The 13,322-nt window shown below is 50.4% G+C and overlaps 4 protein-coding genes across 4 annotated transcripts; 2 read left to right on the top strand and 2 right to left on the bottom strand.

Moving 5' to 3' along the window:
• Positions 1–2,569: 2,569 nt before the first annotated feature.
• PG994_013226 (uncharacterized protein) lies at positions 2,570–3,418 on the bottom strand (the record flags this gene model as incomplete). The annotated part of the gene is made up of 3 exons (XM_066864635.1): positions 2,570–2,916; positions 2,980–3,197; positions 3,258–3,418. The coding sequence occupies 3 exons, from the start codon at positions 3,416–3,418 to the stop codon at positions 2,570–2,572; spliced, it is 726 nt and encodes a 241-aa protein (XP_066709596.1).
• A 1,138-nt stretch (positions 3,419–4,556) lies between these two features.
• PG994_013227 (Multisite-specific tRNA:(cytosine-C(5))-methyltransferase) lies at positions 4,557–7,328 on the top strand (the record flags this gene model as incomplete). The annotated part of the gene is made up of 3 exons (XM_066864636.1): positions 4,557–4,577; positions 4,666–5,127; positions 5,208–7,328. 3 exons carry the CDS (start codon positions 4,557–4,559, stop codon positions 7,326–7,328), a joined length of 2,604 nt encoding a protein of 867 aa, XP_066709597.1.
• Positions 7,329–7,780: 452 nt separating this feature from the next.
• On the bottom strand, positions 7,781–9,616 carry PG994_013228 (obg family GTPase CgtA; the record flags this gene model as incomplete). Its single annotated transcript, XM_066864637.1, has 1 exon — positions 7,781–9,616. One exon carries the CDS (start codon positions 9,614–9,616, stop codon positions 7,781–7,783), a length of 1,836 nt encoding a protein of 611 aa, XP_066709598.1.
• A 1,865-nt stretch (positions 9,617–11,481) lies between these two features.
• PG994_013229 (uncharacterized protein) lies at positions 11,482–12,258 on the top strand (the record flags this gene model as incomplete). The annotated part of the gene is made up of 2 exons (XM_066864638.1): positions 11,482–11,651; positions 11,718–12,258. The coding sequence occupies 2 exons, from the start codon at positions 11,482–11,484 to the stop codon at positions 12,256–12,258; spliced, it is 711 nt and encodes a 236-aa protein (XP_066709599.1).
• Between the last annotated feature and the right edge of the window lie 1,064 nt (positions 12,259–13,322).

Below are 13,322 nucleotides of genomic sequence, written 5' to 3' on the forward strand. Positions count from 1 at the left end.
GATTAATAATAGTTTAAAACGTTTATAAAACCCTATAAAAGTTTTATTAACGTTTACACCTTATTATACCGCTATAAAAACTATAATAATTAATATAATAATAATAATATATCGTAACTAAGTAATTAAAAATATATAAATTAAAATAATTACTATAGGTTATATAAAGATAAAATAACCACGAGATAGCCGCTCTTAAGATCTCGACGAGATCTAAAGAACCGGCTCGATAGGATCTCGCGAGATCCTCGAGATCCTCGAAACTTAAAAGATATTAATAAAAGAGGGGTTAAATATATAATAATAAACGATTCTCTACGTATTTTATATAAATACTCTTTATTTTAATATTTAACTTAAATATTTATTTTAATTATTAATAAAATAAATAACTTTAACGAATTTATTATATAAATATTTTTATTTATACCTTTTATTATTACGTTACGACCCGGTTATTATATATTATATCGATTAAAGCGGACTTTTATCGCACGTTTAAATACTTTTTTATCTTATTAATATAAAACTTAAATAGCGTTTATTATATAAATTTAAATAAATAAATCCGAATAAATAAATTAAATTAAACGACCGACTTTAATTACGTAACGATAAAATATAAGATATAACTTAATAAAAACATTTTAATAATTTAATATTATTTAAATAAATAATTCTTTATATATTTTATATAAATAGTTTTTATTTTAATAATTAATTTAAATATTAATATAACTTATTAATAAAGTAAATAGCTTTAACGACTTTATTATACGAGTTTTTTCGCTAAACTATTTTTATTATTATTTTATAAGTTAAAAAGCTATTACTTATTATATTAATAGTCCGTTTTTTTTATCGCACGTTTAAATATTTTTTTATATTATTAATATAAACTTAAGTAAGTTTTATTAAGTTTTTTTTAAAACTCGAATAACGTTTATTATACCTCTAAGGATATCTTTTAACTTATTTATTCTTTAAAAATTAAAACCCTTAAATAATTTAATTAAAGCTTAATTTTAAACCAAAGCGAATAGCGTTAAAAGAGTAATTATATAAAAACGTTTAAAATACGCTTATAACGTTATAAAAACTATAAAAAACTCGAATATAATATATATACTTATTAAAATAATATAAAAACCTTTAAAAATAATAATTAATAATAAATTTAATTAATTATAAACGTTATAATACTTAATAATTAAAAGTGCGTAGCTCGCTTATATATATAGCTTACTTATAAAGTATATTATTTTAATAACTTTTATAAATACTTTTATTATATTATTTAAGTTTATAATTTAAATTATATTTATAATTTATTATATTAATAAAAGCGTATTTTATTATATATTTAAATATTGTTTTATTAAAATTAATATAAATTAAATATATTTTATTTAAGTTTTTAAAGAACTTAGTTTATTATATTTAATTCTCTTTTTAACTTAATAAAATATTTAGTATATGTGATTATAAAACTAGGTTTATTTATTTAAACTAACTTAAACTAATTTTTAAAAAACCTAGGTTAAACTTAAAAACCTAGTTTTAACCTAGCCTTATCTTTAAGGTCCTCGAGTCCCACTGATCATCCCATCACTGTAGTATTCTATCGGTTAAATGGTGAATTTCCGGCCCGTCATTGCGAATTGCAGGGCCTGCACGTTTCCCTTTCACTTGTCACTGCATCCCTGTCCAATGCACGCCATGCTCGCTTTCGGATCACCATGGATACGATACGATGCCTCCTCCAATATCTCAACATTAAGCGGTGCAATTTCGCGGTGCCCCTCGCTTTTGCACGCTTTGGCTTAGGTCTTCCCTTGTTGTTCCCACTGGGGCCGTTGGCGAATGGAGGTTCTTCTCGAGTAGTGTCCGCCCCAAGCTCCCTTATATGTGGATTTCGGGGTGTGACAAGGATATTGCTGATTTGCTTCTCCGTCTCCTGAGCGAGGTGCCTCGACCATAAGAGCAGATCCCCTAGCGCCCCGTGATGACAAGAACATTGGGGGTGGCATTCAACGTTGACGGGGAGAGGGTGATGCTCTACTAGTGTTGTGGGCATTTTCACCCAGGACATGCTCCGAGTCAAAGTGGACTCAGTTTGCGAGTGTCAGTTTTCTCATTACATAGTATCTGCTTGCTACTCTAGGGAGTTATTTCTCTACCAAGGGTCCTGCTCAAGCTTGGGTAGGATGGCTCTTCCTCTGGCAAGCGTGATGCAATGTCAAAGAGTATTGTGTTTCAAATCATGGCGCTATAACGGCTGGACTCCGTCGTGTGCATTAGCAAAGACTTGAGCATTACGCCACCCCCTCTGAACTTCCATATTCAAGTTTCCGATAAGAACGAGTGTGATCCATTGGCAACTGTTCATAACGAAGACCACCAGAAGTACCGGGGAATAAACAGTACCAGACAAAACATGACCCGTGAACAAGCGGAGCGATGGTGTATATTCTTTTTGAAACAGGAAACAAACGACTTTTGTGTACCCCTTTCAACACCTGCAAACTGGGTCGCAGACCTGGGACATGCCAAGAGTGCTCTTGCAGTATCACCACGCGTTGTAAGTCTGCTCGACTTGGCTCCAGCTACCCAAGAATTCTCCATCCGCGTCAAGGAGCATGCCGTAACCATTTTGTGGCAGTTTATCGCCCTTTAGCGGCGTCAAAGTGGGCGCTCGTGAGGGGATTGGTAAGCCGGTCTCGAAAAAGCCCGGTGGAGAGGGCGAGGCCGCTTTGGGTAGGCTATCGGAGGACATCTCGACCCATTCGTTGAACAACGCCTCGGACCTGGGCGAGTTCCCCGGCATGAACCCAAGTGAGTTGAGGACTGACTTCGAGACCTCTCGACGAGGCGAGGGCAGAGGTGTGATGTAACACACCGCGAAAGGGGTATGCGCTGGGTGTATTATGGTGTGTCAATAGGATAAACGGCAAGCAGGCAGTAGTGGGTGATACGCACACAATGGACTGAGGGCGGACGGCGAGGGCTTCGCAGTGCCCATGGTCCTCTTGACGAACCGGTCGATTTTGTCCTGCGGTATTACCCTGTCCCTCACCAGGAACTCGGTATCCTTTGGCCGTCGCCTGGTCTGGATCTTCACGATAGCCTTCATCTCGTTGGTCGGTACGTTTTTCAGGAGGTTCCATTCCTTGAGCTTGGTTTTGTATTGCTTGGCACTGCAAAGTGTGAGATCCCCATACCCAAAAAGTTCAACAACAGGTAGCAGAGAGACTCACGTAGCTTGGAAGTGATGGCATTTCTCCATGAACGACATGACTCTCTCCAGTGATTCGTCCTCATCCCACCAATGCTTTCGGATATGAGGGTATTGTTCTTCCCAATCCTCGCGGCAAAGGGGCCGTTTGAGGGTCGAGTGAAGGAGTGCTGGATCGGCCATTGCGTATGGGGACCGGGGATGAGGCCATAATATGGCGTACTGTTACGTTGGTTTGCTTGCCTGGCTCGGTCTACGGGGATGGGATTGGATAGGCGCAGGCCTTTTTATATCTGACGGACCGAGACGCTTCCCCGGATGCCAGCCTTACTTGTCAGAAACCCCTGCTCGCCAACATGGCCAATTAATGACGTTGCCCCTTGACATGACATGCGTCGACGCCGACACAAAAAGCCCATGCGCCGATACGCCTATCGGGCGTACTGGGTAAGGTGAACATCGCCAGCACTTGATAGGGCGCCTTGGCTTATTCAGGCTGGCAACTTACCGAAATCGGATAGGTTGCAGGGTGACTATCAGGGTGCTGACCACCCAAATGACCTCTCGTGCATATGGCACTCGCTCCTCGAGATGAATGCATACACACCTTGATCATCCTACCTGGATGGGATTTTCTTCCCGTTTCCAAGATGTCAGAAATGATTCCAGAATATATGTAGATATATTCAGGAAAAATGAAATCTTGATAATAGATTATGTCTTTGAGGATTTCAAAGACTAGGATACAAGGTAATATGCAGTTCACCAAGGGGGGGCGTGGAATGATCACGCTCTCGGTGAGCTGCAAGCCACCAATTTCTCATTCGCTGCTGGCAAGGGATGAATGATCTACATTACCTCACGGCACCTTAACCTGCCCCTCCATGAAAACTTTTCCTTCATGTATTTCAAATTAGGTGCGCAGTCGTGAAACTGAGGGGGAAGAGTTACCTCAGAGGAAAGGAGGCCTCACATCAATATCAGATCATAGAGACGTCAGCTCTCGTCTAAGCCCCTATTATTGATCGGCATATAACTTTGGCTGGATGTAAGTCAATTGGTTGAGTTCATTGATGTAGGTTCTGCACTAAATTAATTGTTGAAGGTGAGGCCCTGTCGAGGGCGCTGTAGATGGACCCATTGTAGGTGGGTTGGTGGGGTACTCTGAACCATAATCGTTTATCGGCGAGGGGCTGTCGCATTGGAAAACATTTGATAAGACGATAATCGGCGAGGCTGGCTGGAAATTTTCTGGAGCTTCCACCCGCACCTGAACACCATTATTTCCATCTCTCTTGCGACGACTCCAATCAAATTGAAAATGGGTCGCAGGAATTTCAGAGTAAGTCCTGATTTTAATCTCTGATAGTCCTACTTCATTGCCAGTAACAATGTGCATGAATGAACGATCTAACATGGCATCATCATAGGGTGGCCGCAAAGGTGGTAACCGCGGTGGCGGCGGTCGTGGTGGAGGCAACACTGGTGCTCGTGTCGCGTACGTGTCGTTTCCCGAGGTCGTCAAAGAGAACGAGAAGCTTCAGCGCTACTACGATGCCACCATTCCGATTGAAGACGAGGAGGAGCGAAAGGCCTTCTGGGAGGCCTTGAGGACCGAACTGCCCAACTCTTTCCGCTTCTGTGGTTCCAAGGGCCACGCCCTCGCCGTGAGAAGATTACTCGAAGAAAGATACGTCCCGGAGATCGTCAAGATCGAGCGCTACGATGGCCAGCCAGTCCAAGCCCCCCAGCCGATTACCTGGTACCCCGATCAGCTCGCCTACTCGATGAACACCCCCAAGCACGTCATTCGAAAGTTCCCTCCCTTCGCAGTCTTCCAGAAGTTCCTCGTCTCCGAGACCCAGGTGGGCAACATCAGCAGACAAGAGATAGTCAGTATGATTCCGCCTCTGCTGATGGACTTGTCTCCTGGTATGACCGTCCTGGACATGTGTGCTGTCCCGGTAGCAAGGCTGCCCAGCTCTTGGAGATGCTGCACGTTGGAGAGGAAGCTCGCATCCGAAAGGCCATGGGTGCCATGGACGAAAACAACACCGAGATCAAGGCTGAGGAGGGAGCCGACCTAGACATCGACAACGGAGACGACGGAAGAGCCACCGGCCTGCTCGTTGCGAACGACGCCGACTACAAGCGCAGCCACATGCTGGTCCACCAGCTTAAGCGCTTGTCCTCTCCGAATCTTCTCGTAACGAATCACGACGCCACCCTCTTCCCTGCCATCAAACTCCCAAAGGAGCCTTCGCAACCAAACCAACAGTATCTGAGATTTGATCGGATCTTGGCTGACGTTCCCTGCTCTGGAGATGGTACGTTGAGAAAGAATGTCAACTTGTGGAATGATTGGGGTCCGGGTGGTGCGCTTGGCCTTCATTCTACACAGATACGAATTCTGGTTCGTGCCCTGCAGATGCTCAAAGTTGGTGGCCGAGTGGTGTATTCTACCTGCAGCATGAACCCAGTCGAAAACGAGGCGGTCATTGTATCAGCTATTGAGCGCTGCGGCGGCCCCGATAAAGTCGACATCATTGACTGCAGTCAACGGTTGCCAGGCCTTAAGCGCAACCCCGGCATGTTCCAGTGGAAGATCATTGATAAGGATGGCCGCATTTGGAACAGTTGGGAGGAAGTTCAGCAGTACATGCTGACCAAGGATGATGGGCTATCTCCTAGCAAACTGGCCGAGACAATGTTCCCACGGCCCGATACCAGCGATTGCTCTGGCCTGCCTTTGGATCGCTGCATGCGCGTCTATGCTCACCAGCAGGATACTGGAGGTTTCTTCATCACTGTACTTGAGAAGAAGGCCGATCTGAAAGTCAGACCCGAGGCACCACAAGTCAAGCCCGAAGTCAAGGCGACCGCCAGCAATGGCCAGGAAGCTAAAGAGGAGGTGGCTGCGAAGTTGGCCGTTGAAGAGGAGAAGGCTGCGGAGGGCGAGCCCACGGATGTTCTTCCGACTAACGGGGTAAAACGACAGGTTGAAGATGAAGCTGAAGAGCCAGAAGCTAAGAAGGCCAAGACGGCCAGTCCAGTGCCAGCCGAGGCCCAAACCGAAGTCGTGATGGTGGACGCCCCTGTGGAAGCACCAATAGAGCCCGCACCCGAGGCTTCAGCAGCGGAGGTGAAAGCTGAAGCAGACACAGAGATGAAAACAGAGTCGGAGGTGAAAACGGAGACTGCGACGCCCACTACTGATACCCCCAAACCGCAAGCACAGGCACCAGAGCGTCGAAGAAACGCAGATGGTTCGTACGAAGAACCTTACAAATACCTCTCGACCGACCATGAGGTGATCCAGAACATCAAGACCTTCTACAACCTGTCAACTCGCTTCCCCGATGATAGATATATGGTCAGGAATACGGCTGGTGAGCCTGCAAAGGCAATCTACTACACAAGCGCTCTTGTGAGAGACATTCTGGTTCAGAACGAGGGCCGTGGCGTCAAGTTTGTCCATGCCGGTGTGAAGATGTTCATGAAGCAAGATGCACCATCTGCCGAGGTATGCCGGTGGCGCATACAGTCCGAGGGTATGCCCATCGTTGCGGGCTACGTCGGCTCGGACCGCGTCATTCGTCTTACCAAGAAGGAGACGTTCCACAAGCTGTTGAAGGAGATGTTCCCCCGGTTCGCCGAAGGCGAGTGGTCTAAGCTGGGCGAGATTGGAGAGCGAGCACGAGACATTAGCATGGGTTGCTGTGTTCTGCGTGTCGAGCCCGACGGGTCAGATGCGGACTGGAAGGAGCGCATGGTACTGCCTCTCTGGAAGAGCTTCCAGTCACTCAACCTCATGCTTCCCAAGGAGGACCGCGCCGCCATGCTGCTGCGTCTGTTCAATGACACAACCCCGGTCATCAACCAGACCCTGAAGGACGCAGCCAAGAAGGATGCAGCCAAGGTGGCCAGTGCCGAAGCAGAGGCCAAGGCCGAAGGCGTCGAGGAGCCCGAGGTGAAGGTTGAGGAGACAAAGGATACCACCGCTGCCGAAACCGATGTCGCCGCCCCGTCTAACGACGAGGCTGTCAAGGTTGAAGAGACCAACGGCGTGACGGAATCCGCAGCGGCCCAATAGGCGGGCTCTCAGGTTTCTGGGCTCGTTTCAGGGAGGGCAAGCAAGGTTAGACACTTCCTTACCCACGACTAAGCGCCTGAATATCAACTCGCTATTCGTTTGTACAGTAATAACTGCATAAGATTTGACTTGCAACTATTACACGCGAATGATATTGCCCTCGAGGACGCAAAGGAGATCAAGGATTCTTCAGACAAGACAATTTTGTCTAAGATCTCGTGTAGAACATTGGCAGTATACTGATAGCTATTAGAATGTGTAGCTTTGAGGAGTTTTGTCAATACAGGGAAATTGAATTGGGGCACCAAATGATAGAGAAATTACGCCGTGATGAGAGCCAGTAGAGCATATTGAAGCTACTATACGGTAACATTTGTCCATGCGATATGTGTACACAGCTCTTACAAATCTAAATCATACATCATGCAAGTACTTACGTACATGCCCCGAATCTATTCTTCCAACAGCCCCAAGGTCCAATGCACGATCCGATCAACCCCGTGTCCATTGATAGCGCTGACGGGAATCGCAGCGCAGTCGTGGGTCCAGGCGCCCTCAACACCGCTGGGGTGCACCTCCTTGCCGTCCGTGACGTCGTCCAAGTACGACTTGAGCCTCTGGAAGTTGTCCTGGGTCTCGGGCAGGTCACCCTTGGTCGCGACGACGAACCAGGGCTTCGCGGCGATGTGCAGGCCGCCCTCGTTGGTCTCGGGCAGCTGGGGGTAGTACTCGGGCATCATCGTCGTCTGCGGCTGGCCGCCGCCGTAGCCCATGGAGCCGACGCCCGCGTCGCCTCCCCAGTCGATGCGGCCGCCGACCTCGCGCTCCTGGCGCTCCTCCTCGCGCATGCGGGCGTACAGGCCGACCTCGCGCCAGAGGGCCTTGAGGGCCTCGACGGCGTCGCCCTTGGCGAGGTCGACGACGAAGGCGAGGACGCCGGCGCGCTCCACGTGGCGCAGGAATTCGGTGCCGAGCCCGCGGTCCAGGTGCGCGCCCTCGATGAGGCCGGGGATGTCGGCGACGGTGAAGCGTGTGCGCGGCGGCGGTGCCTCGCCGCCGCTGCCGAGTTGCGCGTGCTGGCTGATGACGACGTTGCCGTACCGGGCGTCGTTGATGACGGCGTGCGGCTGCTGGCGCTTGGGCGCGGGCGGCGTGTACAGGCGGCGGCCCTTGTTCGAGTCCAGGACCACGGTGCCGATGTTGGGCTGCAGCGTCGTGAAGGCCCAGTTGCCGACGCGCGCGCGACTGTTGGTGAGGGCGCGCAGGAGCGTCGACTTGCCCGCGTTCGGCAGGCCGACGAGGCCGACGTCGGCGAGGAGCTTGAGCTCGAACTCGAGCTGCATGCTGACGGCGCGCTCCCCTCTGGTGGCGAAGAGGGGCTTCGGGCGGTCCTTGGATACGAAGTGCGGGTTTCCAAGCCCGCTAATGCCGCCGGCGGCGAGGAGGATGGGACGCGGCGTGGCCGTGGAGAGGTCGAGGTGGATGGGCCCCGGGGGCTGATGGTATAGGCGGTCCCGACGCGGCAAGCGTGGCAGGGTCAGGTTTCGGGCCTCGGACTTCGTGAGGCCCGGGTAGAGCACAAACTTGTGCAGGTTGGGGTTCTCGGGCGCTTCCATGGAAGCCGTGGCGATGTCCGGGTCTTCTCCCTCGGCGACGGCATTCCGCTCTGCTTCGCGGAACTGGCGCTCGAACTCCCGTTCCTTCTCGCGGGCAGCCCGCCACGCGATCGACTCCTCGACCATGGGGTCGATGCGGCCAATCTCTCGTATGACGGTGCCCACGGGAACCATGATCACGTGGTCGTCGCCCCTCTGCCCTGCCTTGTTCGAGCCCTGGCCGGTCTTGCCCCTGCCGGCCCGGAGGATGCGCCGGCGCGCCAGCTTGTGCAGCGAGGTCTCGCTGTGCACCGCCTGCACGTACACGTTGCCTCCGTGCCCGCCGTCGCCGCCGTTCGCGGGCCCGTTCTCCATGAAGGCTTCGCGCAGGAACGAGATGCAGCCGTGGCCGCCGCCGCCGGCGAAGACGGTCACGCGCGCCTTGTCGGCGAACGAGGAGAGGGCATAGTCGTCCGGCGCCGGGTTGAGGCGCGATACGGGGATGTCGTCGCTCGAGGCCGAGGGCTCGACGGTTTCGCTGGTGGTCTCGCTCGCAGCCGTGTCGGAGGCCGACGAGTAGGTGGTGATGCTGGCCTTGGCGGCGCGGTGTAGGCGGGCACCTGCCGGGCGGAAAAGCGAAGGGTACAGGAATGGGAGGAACAGCCCAGCGCTGGATGAGCAGCGCGGAGGCATCGTGGAGGTTTCTACGAGCCTATAAAGTTACAATGGACTCTCTTGGAGGCTTCAATACTACATCCCAGCCTAAAGCCGAGCTCTAGGGTATGGTAACGGGAAGCTTGTATGTCGACATGTCGCCGGAGAGAAAATTCCTTGATAAGATAAAGGGCTCGGTTTTCTGCATATCTTGCCGCATAATCGAAGCGGGGTGCGGGCCTCGCTTAGTGGGCAGGAGGGGTTCATGGATGCCCCTCGTCGGACATCTCGAGTCTCAACTCAACTCAACCATAGTGGCCAGCAGATTCTGTCAGATTCGCCAAAAGTCAGATGAAATATATGCGCTACGAAACAATATATATATGTAGCCTCTTTGTTGTAATCAATGGCCAATGTTTCCTCAGCTCTGTAGCCACTTTCCCATGGTGGTGTTCATATGTTGGCCCTACAAACGGTCCCTTGGGCCAGGCCAGGCCCGCCTCGAGAAGCGGTGAAGTCGCCATTACTGACGCCCCATGTGGCCGGCCCAGCCTATGCAAACTTACGGAGCCGCCTCGTTTCGTAAGCCTCTTATTCGTCTCTGTCTGGCTGTTCGGTTTTCTGGTTTGTTTCTCTTGAGAGTGCGTCTGTTTGCTCCTTAGTACGCTTCCCTCGTCCTATTTTTCGTCGTCCTCCTCTTCTCTCTCTTCTTTCTCAGGTCAAGAAGTTCTTGCTCTCGGAGTCCAACCCCGTCGTCTCGTTCTCTCGTGATCATCGGTATTATCGGGACCCAAGTTGGCTTGGTACATACATGCATCCCTGACTGGTTCGTTCGTGGGTAATATCGGCGCGGATCATGCAGGTTGGGATTGGGTTGCCCTTCCACATTGCATACTAACACTGCCCCCCTTCGATTCGAGCCACGACAGCTGTTCTATCTGCTACCTGGTGTCCAAACGTGGAGTATCTCTCGGCAAGCTTCTGTCTTGTCCTGCCGGCTCGCTCGCTAAAAAAGTAACGCAACGCAGCGGCACCGTAAACATCAGATTGCAACCAGACGGAAAACGCATCAGGCTTCGCTGGGCACACACGCACACGCGCTCCTTCAAGTGCTTTCCCTTCAACAAGAGCCTCCCGGGGCGTCTATCCGCTCTGTCAATTGGCTTCTGGTGGGACCTCGGTGCATCTTCATCTGCAAGACCTGCTGTTTCCCAGCCTCTCACGACTCCCGTTCCGCAATAGTCCAAACACCTCAGGTCGATCCACCGATTGTGTCTCTTCTCTCGTCTCTCGGGCACGCAACACTGTCGAACCTCTCTCTGTTCGCCCCTACCCTCCTCTCCCCTCCCGACTGACTCCCCACACTCCTGAGGTGCAGGCTGGACCACCAGATCACTACATGATAGCAGCCGTATCGGACCAAAGAGCTTTCGCTTCCGCCCTTATTTGCTGCTCCTGCTACCAACGTCACGCTCACGAGGGCGGTCTGTTATGTACTTGCTGCATGGGAGCTGCGTCTTAGCCAATTTTGTTGTCCTCCTCTTCGTCCACTACTTCCCTCCTCTGGCTCCTCCCACGCCGCCTGCTGCTACTGCGTCTCTTTCCCTTCGCTGTCACTGACGGGGACCTTTTGTCGCCTGTCGCTGGCGTTACTGTAGCCCCGGCCTTCACTATCATAAGTCAGGTCAGTTGCCATTGCCACGTCTTTTCTTTGTCTTCTTCCCTTTCCCTTTCCCTTTCCTTCCCCTTCCCACCCCCGTGCCATGAGACCCTTTGTGGGGTCGGCTATAGAAGCTATTCTTGTACAATAGTTACATGTACACATATGCCTACACACTCCATGCTATCCGCCGCCTTTCCCGAACTCAACCCTCCGCCGCCGCCGCCGGCTTTTCTCAGCTAAGATGTATAATAGGGATTTTAAACCCCGCAAGTCCATCATCAGGATGGATCCGGACTGTGCCATATGTCATGCGCCGGCGTCGTTACAATGTGACTGTGAGGCCAAGGGACTAGAGGTCGCTGTCCGCCAGGCCGAGTCTCGCATGATGCAGTCCATATACAATGACATACGGTCAGAAGACCCCTTCCCTGCCAAGGCCCGCTGCCTGTCGTGCCTATAGAACTGACGAGTTATTAGTACCTGGGTTCGAGGGCACGCCCAAGACTATATTCTTGAATACTTCCGCTTGCTTACGGAACGACGGAAACAAGCCCACTCGTCCCACCTGGAGCGTCTCACAGCCCACGCCTACCACTACTACCACGCGCCGCCTCACCCTACTGAGATTGCTCAAGCTCAGGCCACTCTGAAACGAGGAATAGATGAGGATTGGCAGTCCAGCGTACAACGGTATCCTGAAGTGCTCGAGTACTTCTATAGCCTGGTCGAGTTGACCCTCCCACAAGATGACGAGGGGGCTGTGAAGGACCCTCCCTTGAGCGCATTGAATGGTTCACGCAAGGTCAGTCGCAGGGGTGCCCAAGCTGCTATAGCGAATGAGAGCTTCGACAGGGAACCTCCGCGTCATGCTCCCCTACCCTCGAGGACGCCTCCGCCACCCATGATACACCGAAGAACGCCAGGACCTCCAATGGGTGGTATTGCCTCGGTTCCTCCTCCTAATGGCCGGAGGATGTTCCGGCCACCGCCTGCTTCGACATTTTATGACTTTCAATGAGACCGGCTTTGAAGCTTCTTTTCTGCAACAATGACCGTCACATCAATGCCTATACGTCCATTTGATTCATCTCTCATCTTCACCCAGGACTCCGAAAAAGACCTGTTCGGCCACGAGCCCCCACGTCCATCGACGGGAGACAAGATCCCTTTCACCTGTGTATTACAAACCAAACCATGCCCAAGACATGACGTTTACGAAACAATGACAATAATGATTTTCACCTGTTTAGTTTTCAACGAGATGGACGATGTTGAATGCCGGGCAAGCCATACCAGCCCCCTTTTCTTTCTCAGCATAGCGGCAGGCTTGAGCAGCAAGTGATGGCGCTTTGATCATTTACCATTCATAGCGAATCGTGTTTTCTAGACTCATTACGTTTTTCTCCCCGACTCGGGTTCATACTCTTTTTATTCTTGGACTACTTGGAGTTCCTGGAGTTAGTGCTCTTGCTTCTATGGGTTGCCTCGACACGAGGACTATTTGTTAGCAGCCAATGCCGGCAACGTTGGTCGAGGGAGCGAAGGAAAGAAATCAGGTTTGACATGGCTCGGGAAAGAGTAGATTGCAGGTTGGGTCAAGGCACGGAAATGGCGCAGTAGGTCAAGATGTATTTCGTCCGAAGAGGTCCACCCACAATTTGGAAAGGGGAGTGCTGCCATGTCATCGAACCGGCAGGCATACAGTAGCAGGTAGATTGAAAGGAATACGAGAGCAGGAATACATAGAGCAGAACATGTCAAACCAGTTGGAAATTCACCGCCGCAGTATTATTGCATTTCTTGAACGAGAACAGTATCCCTTCTGGGCTTTCCGCCCTGCAGACCGGACAAATGAATAAGGGGCAAGGAGTGATTCCATTGCAATACAGAGGTCCAGAAACGCATTAGAGTTCCACGTGGCTCATAAACCCATCAGTATGAAATCATGGCCCCTGGCTACAAAAACAACCAAGAACAACGCCTCACTAGGTCGCGATGAGTGCCTTGAGGTTACAACCACCTATTACATTACGATCCACTTAAACTTGAGCTTTTGTGCCAACGAGGTCATCTTTGCAGCAC

This window comes from Apiospora phragmitis (assembly GCF_038363925.1).
Source record: "Apiospora phragmitis strain CBS 135458 chromosome Unknown utg000011l:1.0-3236445.0:1.0-3240683.0, whole genome shotgun sequence".
Classification (NCBI taxonomy): domain Eukaryota; kingdom Fungi; phylum Ascomycota; class Sordariomycetes; order Amphisphaeriales; family Apiosporaceae; genus Apiospora; species Apiospora phragmitis.